The sequence below is a fragment of the Phascolarctos cinereus genome, unplaced genomic scaffold, assembly GCF_003287225.1.
Source record: "Phascolarctos cinereus isolate Bilbo 61053 unplaced genomic scaffold, phaCin_HiC Scaffold_4;HRSCAF=312, whole genome shotgun sequence".
NCBI classification, from domain to species: Eukaryota; Metazoa; Chordata; class Mammalia; order Diprotodontia; family Phascolarctidae; genus Phascolarctos; species Phascolarctos cinereus.
The window spans coordinates 716053298-716069853 of record NW_027555847.1 but is presented as its reverse complement, the minus strand read 5'-3'; the positions used below and the strand labels follow the sequence as shown (position 1 = coordinate 716069853).

Sequence of the window (16556 nt, the reverse complement as noted above, 5' to 3'; positions counted from 1 at the left end):
TTCATCCCTCGAAGATACAGTCATTGTCAGAAACTGCCAAAGAAGCATTGAAAATGACTTGCCCTAGGATGACTTCTCTGTCTTCCATTGAGCTCCTCTCGTCCTGTGAGGGCCCGTACAGATACTGCCTAAAGGTGGCCCTTCCCCTGCCTAGTTGATCCCCACTTTTGACTTGTTTGTCTCCCCCCCACCCCGGGCAATTAGAGAACACCTATCTAAGAGATGCTCTAGTGGATACAACTCTTAGAGTCAGAAAGACCTGAGTTTGAATCTTACCATGGGCACTTATTCTCAGTAAGTCATTCAACCTGTCTCAGCCTCAGTTTTCTTCATCTTTAAAATCAGGCTGTCTGAGCATCAAATGAGATGACTTGTGTAAAGCATTGAAATTCCTGCGGCCATATATTGACTTAGAAAACCACAAATTAACATGATCTGTGTTTTATTGTGTTTTTTATTTTGTTAAATATTTCTCAGTTATGTTTTGATTTGCAATAGTGTGGAGTTTGGAGACTGTGAGGTCCAGGCCTCTGCCTTGAACTATACAGGGTGTCCCCAAAGTCTCTGTGCAGTTGTAAGCTACATTGTGTACAGATGCACCTGCTAGTATAATTACCATTGGTAATGTGAGTTCTGTTCCCTTGCTTACGGGGAAGGTGTGTGAGGGCCAGACTGTGATTTAGCCAAACTTTGTATCCATCTTCCCATCCTATCGGCCTCTGGGCCTTTGTCCACAATAAGCCACCTTAAAGCTTTAGCATTGTCAAATTGGATTGAATGATTTGTAGTTAGCAGCTTCTCTTGGACTGGAAAGCTTGCCCTTGAAATGTGGAAGATCTCAGTTTGAATCAGGAGGCTTAACCATTACTAATTGTGTGACTTTGGGCAAGTCAGCATAACCTTTCTGGACTTCACTTTCCTTATCTATAAAATGGTAATGATTATATTTATACTTCTCTTAGTTGTCGTAGGGAAGGAGCTTTCTTAAGCTGAATGTAAATGTACGCGTCATTATTATTTACACAGTAAGCATGAATTTCTGGATATTGTTTCCAGCTCTTAATTTATATATCACAACTAATTTTTTATCTAAATAGTGTTAAGAGAAACTTCAATCTGGCCCCTCCCAGAAAGATTGAATTCCAGGGTGTTGGAGTCTGAATTAATGAGGGTTACTTACATTACATGTAGAAAACATACCTGAGAAGCTCAGAGGTTCATCATATGTGGATATAGTTTAAAAAGGAAAATAAAAACTCAAGTCACATATGAATAAAAGTGGAGTTTGAAAAACCATTATTTAATCCTGGTGTACCTGATAGAAAACTCTGGATTTCTAAGAATTACACCTTCCTAATTATGTCTTCCACCTTAGGTTGTCTCTCTTAGAAGTGTTACTACACCTCTTCGTTTTCTGCTCCACATTCAGTCATCAAATGTTAAAAGTCACTGCCATGTGCCTGATCCTGTACTAGTCACTGGGAATATAGAAAATAGAATATAGAAAAATGAAATCCCTACCATTGAGTAACTGCTGTTCTGTCAAGGGAGACACCGTGTGCACATAGATGTGATGTACAGAGTAAATGTGAAACGAGCACCAGGCAGTTAGGGGCAGAGGGCCGAGGGAAAGCTTCATGTAGAAGGCTGCATTTTGGAAGGAAGAGAAGATTGGTTAGTCTGGGCATCTGGATCAGAACACCATTGCAGACCTAGATAAATATTGGGTGTTTTCAGAAGTGTGGGGCATAGACAGAGAAATACAGTTGTTTCTTACCTTCATAGATCAGTAAACTCAGAACTGGTTCAGTGTTATTTCTGTAGCCCCGGCTGCTGTCCAGGAACCCCCTGCAATCTTCCCCAATCCCTGGGAGCTGGGCTTTTGCACGCTGGTGTCCGGGAGGTACAAATGTCTGTCCTTGGGGTGCTTTTCTTAGTCGTCCCAATGCACTGCTCCCATTGTGATCGCATCTGTAGTTTTGGGGAATCTGCCTTGTCTTTCAGTAGAGGCCTGAGTTTACAAGCCTTGTTTTCATCTACCTGTAAGGCTTCTTACTCCTCACCGTCTCCATTATCAGTCCTTTTCATTGTCCTGGGAGAACGGCTGCTAGTCAGCTCTGGGGCACAGGACATTTGAGGGATGCCTCAGCCTAGATTTGAGGGATGGCTGGCTTAGAGCTTGCTTTCTTGGTATTCTCTATGGGGTCTGGCTTCTTCCAGAGGGTGCAGTGATGGAAAAAAATGCATTCCCAAAGGTCTTAGAACTTCCACATCTCAGCCCAGGAAAAACATTTATGAGATTTTAACGAATGTCTTTCATTGCAGTGTTCACACTTATTTGTTATTTATTACATTTGATTAGCTCTCAAAAGGAAATCTTGGCTTTCACTTGCAAATAAATAGCTCTTTTCAATTAAAATAAGTTGTATTAGCATTAATCGGAATTTGCAATGTCTGTCATTTGTATTTTTATGTTTGGGGCACTGTTATACTCATAAAGGAAGGAATAATTTCTAGGGAAATGACACCTAATCTTATAATGTTGGCTTTTCAGAGCTTCCTTTGGCCCTTCTGCCCCCTGCCCACCCGGTCCTTTGGGGCAGTACATAATTAACATTTGATCATAAAAAATTTTAAACACAATGCACCTTAGATATCTGCTTCTAAACATAATTTGAAAATGCATTTAAAAATACATTTCCTTGGCCAAGTGAATTTGCTTTCTTTTTTTCCCAAGGATTACAGAAAGTGCATAGCAAATTCAGCCTTCAGAATACCCAGGAGCAAGTCGGCTACAGCTGTCTCCCCCCACAGTATTCTAAAAGAAGTAATGAGATGAGAAGTCTGCAGCTGGTGGCAGGCACAATAAACCACGAGCCAAGGGCTCCTCGGCATCAGATCCGCTCCTTTCCCCACAGGATCCCGAGGGAGAGTGAAAGCTAACAAAGCCAGCAGGTTGTCTCATTCCACTCAACTGCTCATTTGCAGCTATAATTGGTAGCTGAGGTTGCGTACTCTATTCTGAAACTGTCATCCATGAAGGAGCGTGTTTGTTCATTGTGATTTGGATATAAATCGACTGGTGTCCATCGACATGGAGTAAGACCAAACTGGCCCCACCACAGCGAGACTGGAGAAGGCAGGTAGTCCAGAGAGAAATAAAATGATCGACGATTTCTGTCTCCGTACCGCGCTTATGGACTGAGATGATAAGAAGGCAGAGATGCCCGGTTTGGGCAAGATTAAGTGTGCCTAGGGTAGCGCATTATAAAAATGAGAGGGCTTGCGTTTTGCCTGGGAGCATCTTTACCTATCTTGTTTCTTTTGAGAATGAGAATGAGAAGGCAGAATTTGTTATCTTTTGTAGGGAAAGTGTCTTAGAGGAAAGATCTGTTTGGTCTCCAAGGCATGGGAATATTGAAATGTTTTTAAAAATACCTTTGAGTACTCACTTACCATATAAACAGATTTAGAACTCACTCTGAGGTCTCTGAGCCCAGGGGTATAACCCCCCCCCATTTTACAGATGAGAAAATTGAGACCCAGAGAGAGGAAGTGACTTACCTGAAAACGCACAGCATTAAGCGGAATGGGGCTTTGAATCTGGATTTTCTAACCCTATTCCTGCACTCTATGTTCCTACCTGCCCAGATGAGAATTAGAAGCACAAACATGGTGGTTTTGTTTGTTTCTGTGAGTTTAAAAATTGCATGTGTTAGGCTGAAGTCAGAAGAGTTTGAAAGACCTGTTCCGTTTTATTCTGTTACTGTAGATAAAATACACAGCGCAGATCCGCAGAGGAGGGAGTGGCAGGCACGCCGTGGGGTGTACTGTAGGGGGTCTTAATTTGCTTCATCCCCTTCCTCTGGCCTCTTTGGAGGAACATATTCCATATACTGACCACAATTTTGACCAGACCGCCATTTAAAAAAAAACTCAAACAATTTGTGTGTGTGTGTGTGTGTGTGTGTGTGTGTGTAGATAGAGATAGATATAGATACAGATAAACACGTCACTTGATTCCTTGACCCAACCCCCTGCCCAGTGCCTTGTGAGCACATTCCCTCAGCTGTTTGGAGCCTTTTCTCTTTTCCCCTTGAAAGATGCTCCCTGTAGGATGTGACACATTGACACATGATGTGCAGTGTTCAAACTCTTGCTGGGCAAACCCCCCCCCCACATGCTATGAGATGATTGCTCTGTTCCCCCATAAGATCATAGCATTGATAGGCTTGTCATGATGTTCACAAAGCGAGCATTGTGCGAAAGAACTATTCTGCACACATCAGTGTTTTTAAGGAGTTAAACTCACTGTCCAGAGCACCCATTGGGCAGTGATCAGCAGTTAATTAATTGTCTTGTGTGTTTGGTTATTTTTTTAAGGGTCTTCAGGTGGTCTTCTTACCTTGACCTCAAACTCTCTGAGAAAAGCCCTTTCTTTATCCTTCTCTGTCCCCCTCAGATTTTGGGGCAGCTCCTTCAGCATGGACCACACGAGAAGCAGCAGCATGATGCTGTAGGGGTAAAAAAAACTGGTCCCGGAGTTGAGAGAGATCTTCGTTCTAATCCTGCCTCTCACATTTAGTTGTGTGACCACGGGCAAACCATTTAACTTTCCTGAGCCTTGGTTTGCTTATCCAGGGGGACAATAAATGATTCCAGTAGAACTTACCTCGAAGGGCTGCAGTGAAGTGCCAGCAAGAATCTAGGTAAAGTGAGCAGGAGACTGAGCACAAAATTCACTTCCATTTTAAAATATCACTGGTAGCTCTTGGTCTACAAAGAAAGGCAAAAACAGGGCGATGCCAGGCAGCTAACTGGACAAATGAGCTATGGACAGGACAAGTTGGAGGGAATGTGGAAAAGGCCCTGGTTGGGAGCACTGCAGAAGGGAGAAGGAAGCCAGGGGAAGCCAGAGGAGGGGGAGGAGAGCTGGGCACGGAGCAGAGCGCCGAGGATCCCGCCTGTCGCTGGATCTCAGAGCGTCTGGAGGGGGCGAGCAAGATGGGAGAAGGCTGCAAAGGCAGGAAGAGGCCACGGCATGAAGGCCTTTGGACCCCAGAGAGAAGATTTTGTGTTTGACCCTGGAGGCATGTTGATTGAGCTGGGGGGGTGTGTGACATGGTCAGATGTATGCCTTAGGAAGATCTCTTAGACTGCTGAGTGGAGGATGAACTGGAGTGGAGAGAGCCTCGAGGCAGGCAGGAACCCCCCCCCCCAGCAGCTATTGACTGTGTCAGAGAAGAGAAGGGGGCATATTCTGGAGATGTTGCCAAGGGGGAAACAACAGGGCTTGACTTCTGATCGAGTGAATGTGGGGTGTGGGGAGTTTGCTTCAGTTGCTTGTCGGTGGTTGCTTTTGTAGGACATGATGACGTGGTCTACCTTTTTGTAAAGCAGTAGGACCTGGTATGGCAGGTCAGGCCTTGTTTATTTATGTTTAATGCTTGTTACCAACAGTGGACAGGTATGGTGGCCAGGAGTAAGACAGCGGTGGGCCTCACTGAGCTATGCTCATACCACGTCTGGCCGGCACGTGTGAGGGGTGCCCTCAGGGCCTTCAGGCCATGCCACATGAGAGTGAGTTGAAGGAAGAAGGGCGGGCTGCCCTGAGACAGGGAAGGCACCGTGATTGCTGTCGTCAAGTGTTTGACAGGCACTTCCTTGGCTTGGCCACGAGGCAGAACCAGAGGCAGCACAGAGGCAGATTGAGGTCTGGCAGTGAGAACTGCCTCAGAGGGTTATGGGAAGCCCTGGAGGTCCTGCAGTAAAAGCCAGATGACCACTTGTCAGGCATGGGGCCGTGAGGATTCTTGCTTAGAATTTGTGTGCACTGGAATAAGTAGATGACCTCTTTCATCTCCGTTCTGTGAGATGTGCCAGAGCCTCCTTTGCTAATGGGCTATTAGTAGAGAAGCCCCTCGGGATAGGGCCCAGGGCCCAGGCTTGGGAGTCCAGAGGCTTGAGTTCTAGGCTCCGGGCTTCTATTAGATGTGACCTGCTGCAGGTCCTCACTTGCCTCCTCGCTGTCAATGTCTTCATCTGTGAAATGGGAGTGCAAATGCTGTTTTAAGATTTGCCTAAAGGCTCTTGAGAGGAAAACACTTTGTAAACTATGTACCAGTTATTAGAGGTGCCCCCGCTGCTTAATTATCTCTTGAAATGCTTCTCTAGTTGATGAGATTTCTTCTAAAGGCTTATTTCCCATTTGTTTCTTTTTTCCATTTCACCCTGTTGGCCTGGCAGAAGTGACTTATAATCATCCTAGGTACATCATTAGGTGCTTTGCCCATAAATTAGGATCCTGGGTCTAGAGCTGGGAAGGACCTCGGAGGCCCTGGAGCCCAACATTTTACAGATGGGCTCGCTGAAGCCCAAGGAAATGAAGGGACCTGCCTGCCATCGTACAGGTGATCAGAGGCAAAATTTGAGCTAAAGAGAGGCAGCTGGGTGGTGCAGTGGGTAGTGTTGTACCTGGAGTCAGGAAGACTTGAGTTCAAATCCAGCCTCATTTACTTACTAGTTGGGGGACCCTGGGTAAGTCATTTGGCCTTCGTTTGCCTCAGTTTCCCTAGCTGTAAAATGGAGATATAATAGCACCTTGGGGTTTGCTGTAAGGATCAAATGAAGTAATATTTTCTAGTGCTTTGAAACCTTAAAGAACTTTATAAGTGCTAACCATTATTACTTTCACTATACTAATGTTAATTCTCTCAGTGGTGGAGTAAATGTAGAGAATACCTGTAGTTAAGTAGTATTTACTTCTCAGACGTTACAAGACTCAAAAGAGATGATGGCGGATGCTTTGCAAACCTTCAGTAAGTGTCAGTTATTATGATTTATGAAGTATGTCCTCAGTAAATGGGTGTTGATTAATAGAAATGGTTGTGTCATTGTTCGGGGTTAGAGGAAGGGGAAAGATTCTTCCACGTGTGTGGTCAGCAGGCTGTTTTAAGTATACCCCAGATGCCCACGATGCGTTCAGGACAGGAATCGTCCTCTCAGGAACGGTAATGTGGATGCCGTGAGCTTCCAGTCAGGTTTCTGCTCCCAGTGTCTGCCCCCCTCCAGCTTCACCTGATGGGTGGAGGAGAGACCTCCGGGCACTGGACACATCTTGGGATCAGCAATTTACTGCTCAGGATGTTGTTTCTTATATGGTGATTACTAGATAGTTTAGCAGTTAGAGTGAAACAGATGAACTCATTAAACTGCTGCATGTTTCTCTTCCTCTGCCCTGGTTGTACGGTCAGGGCCATGACATGGGTGGTGCTGACCCTGAAGTCCGTGATGCCCTTCTCTGGTGTGATTGAGATGGTCCTGAAGCATTGCCTCCTGGTCCACCTCCAGTTCTGTCTCCGAGGTCATGGGCACCAGCCTGCCAACATCAGCAGCTTCTGTAGTCTCTGGACTGTTGGGGAGGTAGCGTGCCCTGTCCCTAGGCCCAAGGAAGCCTGGGTACTGCCAGCCTCTGGCTGGGTGCACGTTCCCTCTCTGTCCGTGTGTAAGAGACATAGCTGATGGCGGCCTCTAGTAGTCATCAGAATGGAATGATGCTGAAGAAAAGGTACACCTCAGATGTGGGGGAGGGCCCCCTGGTTTTTTAGCAAAATAAACACGAGCTCATCTGGTGTCCTGGCATATTGGGGAGCTCTTCTGCATGGCTGCAGCCCTTCGGGGGCTCCTCCGTGACTAGATGTTTTCTCTGACTCAGAGATTCATAGATTGAGAGCTAGAGGAGAAACTGATGTTGCTGTAGGCGTGTCCCGTCTCTTGATTAAAGAGAGGCCCGGGGGCTCCCGAGGACGGGTCACACAGCTGGGATGTGAGCCCTGGTTCTCGGACCCGGTCCTCTGTCCAGTGTATCTCCGTAACTCAGACTTTTCTCTTTGTGTGGCAGGATTATAAAGCAGATGAAGACCCAGCATTGTTCCAGTCGGTGAAGACCAAGAGAGGACCTTTAGGACCCAGCTGGAAGGTACGCTCCCCGAGGGTGCTGATGGATGGTCTTAGCAGCAGAGCATTGACTGGGCAGTTAGTGAATCTTGGGAAGGGACTGGTGTTTATGGGAAAAACATAGTGGGCTCCCTGGAGTGTGGTTCCCCCAGAAGCAGCTAGTCAGCCCCGCAGTAACAGCCAGAGTGACCCCCAACCCACTTTAAGTGCAGTACTCTTTGGGGGGGAGGGTTCACTCTGACTGGACAATGAAACTCTTCCCTTGCAGATTTATGTTTTAGTTAGCCTTTGACTAATGCTAAGTAAGTTGTCTACCCAAAGAACCCTATTTATTTAAATTTGTTAGTTATGCTTTAGCTGTCAAGACCAACGTTTGTGTCTAGTGGGACTAGTGTTCTTACCCAGCCAGCGCTGCTGGACACAGGAGATCCAGAGGCAAAAAACGAACTAGTCCCTGCCCCAAAGGAGGGTCCATTTCCTTGGCGGACAGAGAAGCGTGTCCGTGGGTGTGAGGTTTGAGTAAGGAGAGGGAACGCTGCCCGTGGGACTGTGAGGCTGGCCTGCTTGGAGGAAGGACTGACGATGAAGGGCCGGGCCCGGCCAGGAGGCAGGTGGACTGTGCAGAGCGGGGCCTGGGGGCCAGCGGGAAGCTCCCAGGGCTGGCACATGGAGTCAGGACAAGGGGTGATAATCAGGTAGTGTAGCAGGGCGAGCAGAGGGCACTGGGAAAGCTTTGCCAGTGCTTCACCCTGAGGGCCGGTGCAGCATGGATCAGAGACCTTTGGATCAGGGATCTGAGCTGGAAGTCCATCCCCTGCATCAGTGCGTGTGAGGAAAGTGAGGCCCGGGGACGCTGTCATCAGAGATGAGATTTGAACTGAACCTCGGAGCCAGTGGTCTTGACCGCTCTGCCTCCTTTAGTTAAAGCTGTTGCAGTTGATACAGTGGGAAAGTATGAGGCCCTGAAATGAGGGCAGATGGCCACGGACCACTCATTAGGGGCATGGGGGCTTGGGTGTGTAAAAGAGGAAAGAATGGGAATGACTCCAGGGAAGAACAGTGAGGATCTTGTCAGGGATTGAGGGGAGGGAGTTTGGAGGGGCAGATTTGGTAGGAGGAAGAAAAGGAGCTCCATTTGGGGATGTGTCCATGGGGCTGCCTGATGGAGGTGCCCAGGTTGCCCAGAGGTAATATGGGCTAGTGAGATCTAACTTATTTACCTAAGCCTTAGGGGATAGGAGTATGAAGACAGGTGTTTGAATTTGCCTTATGAATTTAACACATTTCAGAGTGCTCATTGAGTCACATGGCCAACCTTAAAGGAAGGCCGGATGGATTGATGCTTATATACTGCCTGTCATGGGACAAGAAAAGGATGTAAATACTCCCTCTAGTTAGAAATGCCCAGAGCAGGTTTTCTGCCATCAGGGCTTTATTTTGCAATTCATCTGCCTATTTTTAAGCCACTCTCAGGCCATTTATAAATAGTTTGTGTCTCGGTGCCAGTTGGTGCTTGAAAATAGAGGTTGTTGTGATGTTACAGCAAATAACTTGTGCAGTGGCTTATTAAAGAAGCCATGTGCCTCTGGAGAGCTTGGGCCCTGATGGATTCCTTCTCTGTCTGACAGACAGTCTCTAGTCCTGCCTTGGGGCTGCTGCCTCCCAGGCTAGCCCTGGCATTGTTTGGTAAGAGGTGGTATAATTGGGGGAATAAAACCTTGTCCATCTCCAGTCTGTATGTTACTAAAATTCAGACTGATGTTTTCTTGAAACGACTTGTACAAATTAGAACCAGAGACTTGCTCAAAAGTTATCAACAATTTCCTATGTAGGATTTTCTGTTATTTATAAGTTAGAGGAGATACACGTTTTCCTAAATTTATTTTAACATATTCTTGAAACTATCTCACTTGTTTTGAGCTCTCTGCCAGCTCTGCTGAATTAGGCCTGAAGGCTGTCACCGGTAAGCCCCGGCTCCTCCTTTGAAAGAGAAGGCCGCTCTAGGAGCAGTCAGCAAGCCTCCTTGCTCTCCCATACTCATGTTTTAAAGACTTCAGTCTCATAGATATTGGCCTCTCTAGCCAAATAATTTATAGGACTTCAAATGAGCAACAGAGAGCAGAGGATTGTGAAACTGAGACGTTGAGACTCCCAGAGACTGTTAAAAGATTAATATATTTTATCATAAATTATCAATTCCTTTCAAATCTGTACGTGAAAAAAATGTGTTGCGTTATCTAGTGTGATTGCTGTTGTATTGGGTGTCCTAATTTTTTGTGTAGGAGCTCATCTCCGATTTTGTAATCAGGCATAAAATCGGGTCCGATATATTGACTTTCACATGCCGACCCGGTGTGCTTGTCTTTTTTTAGCAACGTGGACTGCACATATCACATATTTAGTTTATAGTCAAAGGGACCCAAGCTGAGCTACAGTCATGATTGCTTTAGTTTCTATAGTGCCTAAAGGTTTTTTTAAAAAATGGGATTAGTTCCATCCTTAGGAGAATGAAGAATTTCATGATTGTTGCAGCTGTCTGTCTGTCTGTCGTGAAGGATAACTCCCAGCTTCAGTAGTGGGGTGCCGTTGTGGCATGCCTGTTGAACCCTCTGCCTGCCAGTGTGAGCGGGACAGTCCATTCTCTGGGCCAGAGAACAGTCATTTTATACGTTGGGTCCCTGATCACTGACTTTGTTCATTGTGGCCGCACCAGCAGCAGCTCTACTGGAGAAAAAACTCAAGTTTATGAACTGAATGTTGTGCTTGAAAACATAAATAGCAGTCAGATAGCATTTCTATTAAACACCTGCTGTGCCCGGCACTGTGCTGGGAGCTAGGGACATGAAGAGAAACATGAAGCTGCTTTCCCCACAAAAGATAAAATGGATGCCTGTGAGTTCATGCAGAGTATAGACAGAGTCCGTTGGGAGGGGGCTCGAGCGGCTCTGGAGAGCAGGACAGCCCCCAAGTAGGACTTGGGTGGCTGGGATGAGGACAAGCTGGCAGGGGCCCTCCAGGGGACCTGTGAGGCCCTGAGGCCTGGGTGAAGGGGAGAAATGCATGAGAAGCGGGGGAAGGGAAACCAGAGCCGTGTTGTGATGGACGCTTAGTGTCACTGGCAGAGGAGGCGGTGGTGTGTTCTGGGGGATGACGTGGTCAGATGGGGGCATTAGGAATATGTGCCATCACTTGAGCGGTGAGGTGGATTTGGAGGGGAGGGTGAGACGAGTCAGAGAGACGAGAAGGAGGCTTTCAGAGGAGTCCGTCAGGGAAGTGAGGAGCACCTGACTAGGGAGGCGGCAGCATTGGTTCACGATTGATGTAGGTGCCTTTTCCTTTAATATGCATTCCCATAGTGTCTCACAGTTTGTGAGGGGTTTTCTTCATGGAAGCTCAGTGAGGGTGGTGGTTTCCGGGTAAGGAGACAGCATCAGAGAGGCTGTGCTGTGCTCCTTGTCGCACAGCAAATCTTGGCGGCAAACCCGAGTGGGCCTCAAGGCCAGAGCCCTGTGCGGTCGGTGACCTTGGCTGTCACACGCTGACTTTTAAAAAGGGGATCAGTGTGCTTCTCTCACTCAGTCCTCATCCCTTGAGCTTCTGTACGTGGTACGGGGTCTGTGGCTGACCAGCTTTTGTCGCCTGCTGGAGAATGGTTAGCTTTAAAAGCAAAACTCCTGGGTACCCATGTGCCTTTCATTATGGCTTCCAAGCCCTTTCCTATTTCCTTGTGTGCAGGGAAGGGAGCAAGGCAGCTGCTCCAAGGTTTCCTGGCTCTGACCTTTGCCTTTTCCAAATTTGTTTCTCTTTCAGTTGAGGCAAGAAGCCATCTCTCTCTCTCTCTCTCTCTCTCTCTCTCTCTCTCTCTCTCTCTCTCTCTCTCTCTCTCTCTCTCTCTCTCTCTCTCTTTTTTAATGGATGAACATCTTAATTTGAATGTTATTTGTCAAGCTTCCTGTATTGGGTCATTTAAACCAAGTATCTTCCAAGCATCTGGGATCTTAGCTTTGCATTTAGATAAATATGATGCCAGTGATTATACTTGGCAGTGTCTTTCTGTGCCTTTCTACATAGTGAGGACTCCCCCACGTTTGTGTCTTCAAGTCTGGTGTTTGTGGCTTTTCCCAGAAACCTCAAATAGGGCACTTTCTGGTTGCCAGTTAATCTCACTAAATTAAAGGAAGACATCAGTGGACCCCAGTGTGGCTGTTGTATTTTCTGAGTCTTTGGTTCTGCAGTGGTGGTCATTCTGTAGCGTGTTATGTGGTGAGGAAGAACCTCGAAAGCATCCCTTTCCTTTGCCCTGCAGTAGGTAGCTGTCTGAATTCTGCCCCACTGCAGCGCTCGTCACCTGTACCTTTCGTCAGCCGTGAGAGGTCGCAGTGACGGGCCGTGGCCTGAGGGCCCCCTGCTCTGCAGGTAACCAGTGGGAGCAGGAGATCTGGACACCCCGTGACTCAGGTTGGTGAGGGGGACAGAAAGATCCATGCCGGGGTCTCAGTAGACCTGGGGCACATCGCTTCTCACTGCTTGTCTGTTTTCTCTACTCTAAAATGAGGGTAAACTTAGTGCCACCTCAAAGGCCTCTTAGATCTAAATGTATACTCTTAGGGCAAAAAATCCAGTGATATGAAATCCCTCCAGAGATGAAGTTAATGATAGAAAGGACTCCTGGCTGGCAAGGAGAACGCCCTCAGTTCTGAGCTCATAGAGACTGGTGCCTTCGTCATCCTTAAGGGCCCAGCAGAGAGAAGATGCCAAGAGCACTGTACTAGAGACCGTGCGTCTGTTCCCACCTTTGTCATTGACCAGCTCTGTGGCCTTGGGCAAACCTCTTTCCTCCTCAGTACAATCAAGAGGATTGTATGAGATCAGTCAGCAAGCTTTTCTTCAGTGCCTGCTCCAGTCAGGAAGATGGGACTGTGGCCAAGTCATTTAACTCTTCTCTCAGCCGTTGCTCCCTTGTCTGTAAAATGGGATGAGAACTTAGGTCATAGGGTTGCTATGAGTAGCAGCGGAGATGACTTAGGTAAAGGCTTAAAGCCCCCTAGGGTGGTGTTCCCCATTAGTAGCAGCCATCGGAGTTGTTGGCTGGGCCCTGGCATCTGTATTGGAGATGAACAGTGCAAACATAAATGGACATTTTCCGCCACCCCCTTTAGGGGGCGCCATCTGTTTCCGATGTTCTCACAGTTTTGTTGCAGGGTCTGAAGTTCTTTGAATTGATGGATTCAGACCTGTTTGAAACCGCATCGCCTAGGTGGTGTTAGGAAAGCAGCTCAAACATGTGCTTCTTGTTAGACCTTTTGAAGCACCATATTGTAGAGCTGAGTTTTTTAGCACAGCTATTTTTAGAGCCTGTGTTTTCAGATATCTTTAAAGTATGTGTTTTGGAACTCAGCACTGAAACATGAGGTCAGTTGACATTGAAGTAGCATTTTTCACATTGTATTCAGTGCCTCATCCTACCCAGTGTTTATAAAGCGCTAAACCCTGGAAATACCAGACAAGATGAAACCCAGGGGCAATACTAAAACTTCTGGAAGGCCTGCTTCCATTGGTGCTCCCTACGTCACATCAGGTGTTAGTCACTAGTCCCTATGGAGAGTCTTGTCAACTCGGTGGGACCTATCCAAGCTTGCTGTGGGTTCACATGGCCTTTGAGATCGCAGGCTCGCGTCTTGACCATGGAGGAGCATGTATGGAGGAAGACATGGACAGGAATAGCTTGAGTGCAAATCAGAATGGGGTTGGGTGCCATGAGGATGGAGAAAGTCCCAGGGGAGGCAATCAGGAAAGGCTCTCGGGCTGAGCTAAGCCTTGGAGGAGAGAGGGCTCTGGAGGTCGCACAGTGGGAGACCTGGATTGGCAGGGTCGGAGAGTTGTCATGAGCTGGTTAGATTGGGGAGCCTCTGAGGGACTTTGAACTGAGAGGAGTGATGGCTTTATTTCTGTGTCCTCAGGAGCCTTCAGAGCCTTTGTTTACCTTTGGTTCTCAGGTGTTTATCTTTGTCTGTTCTTGTGAGCTCCGTGTTATTGGTATATTTTCCACATCAGGATTGGGTATATAGCTAAAGGATGACGTTTCTGCAAATTTAGTTTTTAGTATTCTTTCCTGTCCTCTGTTCAGAGAGCCATCCTCTATGATAGAGAATATTTTTAAGGAAAACAGATAAGATGGAGGAAGTCAACAAAGCGGATCAGTACATTAAAGTGGGTGCAGTGCCCTCCCCAGTCTGTGTGGACCCCCCCTCTGCAGAAGGCGTGAGGCGATGCTCATGGCTCTTTTCTGGGTTGGCTTTGTTCTTTGTGAGTTCTTGGTTGTTCCGTGGAGGTTCTCTGTTCTCACCATTGTTGTCATTTTCTTGGCGCTGCATCATTTCTGGTAGATCCTGTGATGCTTCTTGGTATTCACAGTATTCCCTGTTGCATTTGGAATAGTAGTATTCCATGACATTTCTGTGCCACATTTTGTGTAGCCAGTCTCTCCAGTGAGAAACTTTGTTTCTAAGTCTCTGCTGAAGTGATAACACATTAATGTGTGTATATGATGTTTTATATAACATATTTTTTTCTCTCTTTTTTAATAATTTATTTTTATTCATCAACATTCACTTCCATAAGCATTTTGAGTTGTAAATTTTCTCTCCCTCCTTTTCTGTCTCCCTCCCCAAGACAGTGTGTAATCTGATACAGGCTCTACACATACATTCCTATTAAATGTATTTTCCCATCAGTCATGTTGTAAAGAATTAGAACCAACAGGAGGAACCGCAAGAAAGAAGAAACAAAACAAAACAGAAGGAAAAAAAGAGAAAATCGTCTGCTTCTATCTGCGTCCAGACTCCACAGTACTTTCTATGGATGTGGATAGTATTTTTTATCATGAGTCTTTTGGAGTTGTGCTCGATCATTGCATTGCTGAGAAGAGCCAAGTCTATCAAAGTCAGTCATCACACAGTGATTCACTCAGCATCAGACCATACAAGTCTTTCCAGGTTTTTCTGAAGTCGGCCTGCTCATCATTTCTTATAGCGCAACAGTATTCCATTGCATTCATATACCACGACTTGTTCAGCCGTTCCCCAGTGGATGAGCGTCCCCTCAATTTCTAATACTTTGCCACCACACAAAGAGCTGCTGTCAATATTTTTGTACGTGTGGGTCCTTTTCCCGTTTTTATGATCTCTTTGGGATATAGCCCCAGAAGTGGGATTGCCGGGTCAAAGGGTATGAACATTTTTGTAGCCCTTTGGGCATAGTTCTAAATTGCTCTCCAGAATGGCTGGATCAGTTCATATCTCCATCAACAATGCATTAGTGTTCCAATTTCCCCACGTCTTCTCCAACACTTATCATTGGCCTGTTTTGTCCTGTTAACAGTCTGGTAGGTGTGATGTGGTTGTTTTGTATAACATGTTGCTGAAGCAGTGTGGTGTTGTGGCTAGTGTGCTGGGCTTGAAATCAGAGGACCTGGATTCTAATTCTGCCTTTAGTACTTACTTGTTGTGCATCACTCAGCCTTTATGGGTTTCAAGCACTTCTCTAAGACTGACAAACTAAGACGTAACCCTGCATTATTGTTCCTTCTTTTTACTTGACAAGGTGGTAATAACTTGCAGTCTCTGCTGGAAGAGGGAGTTCCCAAATCAGGGGCTCCTCAAACCTGCCCAGTTACTTGAGACTTTCAGAGACTTTTGGATATAGTGCCTATTAGTGATTTTTCAGTCCTGTCCTTCAGACCCCCTTATAAACTCAGGAGACCTTTAAACCTTTTTAAACCGTAATTTCGAAACAGAAGGCAGCGTTTCTGAAGATTCTTTCATCGCCTCTAACCCCGTTAGTTAGAATCACGTTTAAGATGCCCATTCGGCTGTGTGCCAGCAGTCCTGTTGTCGCCAGAGCCAGTTCACAGCTTGAATTTAGACTGTGCTTTCTCAGGAGGAGCTGAGAACTTGGTGGTCCCGAGTCTTTGTATGGCCTGGGTTGGGAGAGCAGGGCTGACCACCTAACAGGGAAGACTCTTGCCTGAGAGTGTGAACCTGGAGGAGTTTACCAGGACCGAGCTCTCATTAGTGATTTTCATGTGCATGGAAGGTCACTATGAGAAGGGCTGGAGAGTCTTTTTAATAAGGGGTGGGTTTCTAGAAAAGGGGGTAAGGGAGAATACGAGAGGAAATTTAGACAATGTAAAAATATCAGTTTTTAAAAATTTTAAATAATGGACACAGATTGAATAGATACACTCTTTGTGAAAGAGATTTTTCCAGGTATAATCATAGCAGCTGTAGTTTGCATTCGTCTGATAGTTGATGGTCTGCCAAGGTGCTTTATATATATGTGTATATGTGGGTGTCTGGGTGCTACAGGAGGACTGGCACCTCTGGTGTGAGAGCTGCCAAGCCCTTTTCAGGGCTTCTTAACTTACCTTTAGTGTCCACCTGCCGCCCAACTCTCACCTGTGGCATGTGCAGTGGCAAAACTGTCTCAACAGATAGGCTAAACCAAGTTAAAGACAGGCCTCAAAGCCATCAGCGAGTTATCAGGGTGTTTACCTCAAGTGTGTGAAATCTCCCAGTGGAATGAGTTGTTGAGAAGAGTTT

At 46.4% G+C, this 16556-nt stretch overlaps 1 protein-coding gene across 1 annotated transcript in view; it reads left to right on the top strand.

Moving 5' to 3' along the window:
* The window catches only part of PITPNB (phosphatidylinositol transfer protein beta), an 84561-nt gene that overhangs the window by 48398 nt on the left and 19607 nt on the right, over positions 1-16556 (top strand). The window contains exon 8 of the mRNA XM_020996434.2: positions 7901-7978. Coding sequence (XP_020852093.1) covers positions 7901-7978 — 78 coding nt within the window. The remainder of the gene's footprint in view (positions 1-7900; positions 7979-16556) is intronic.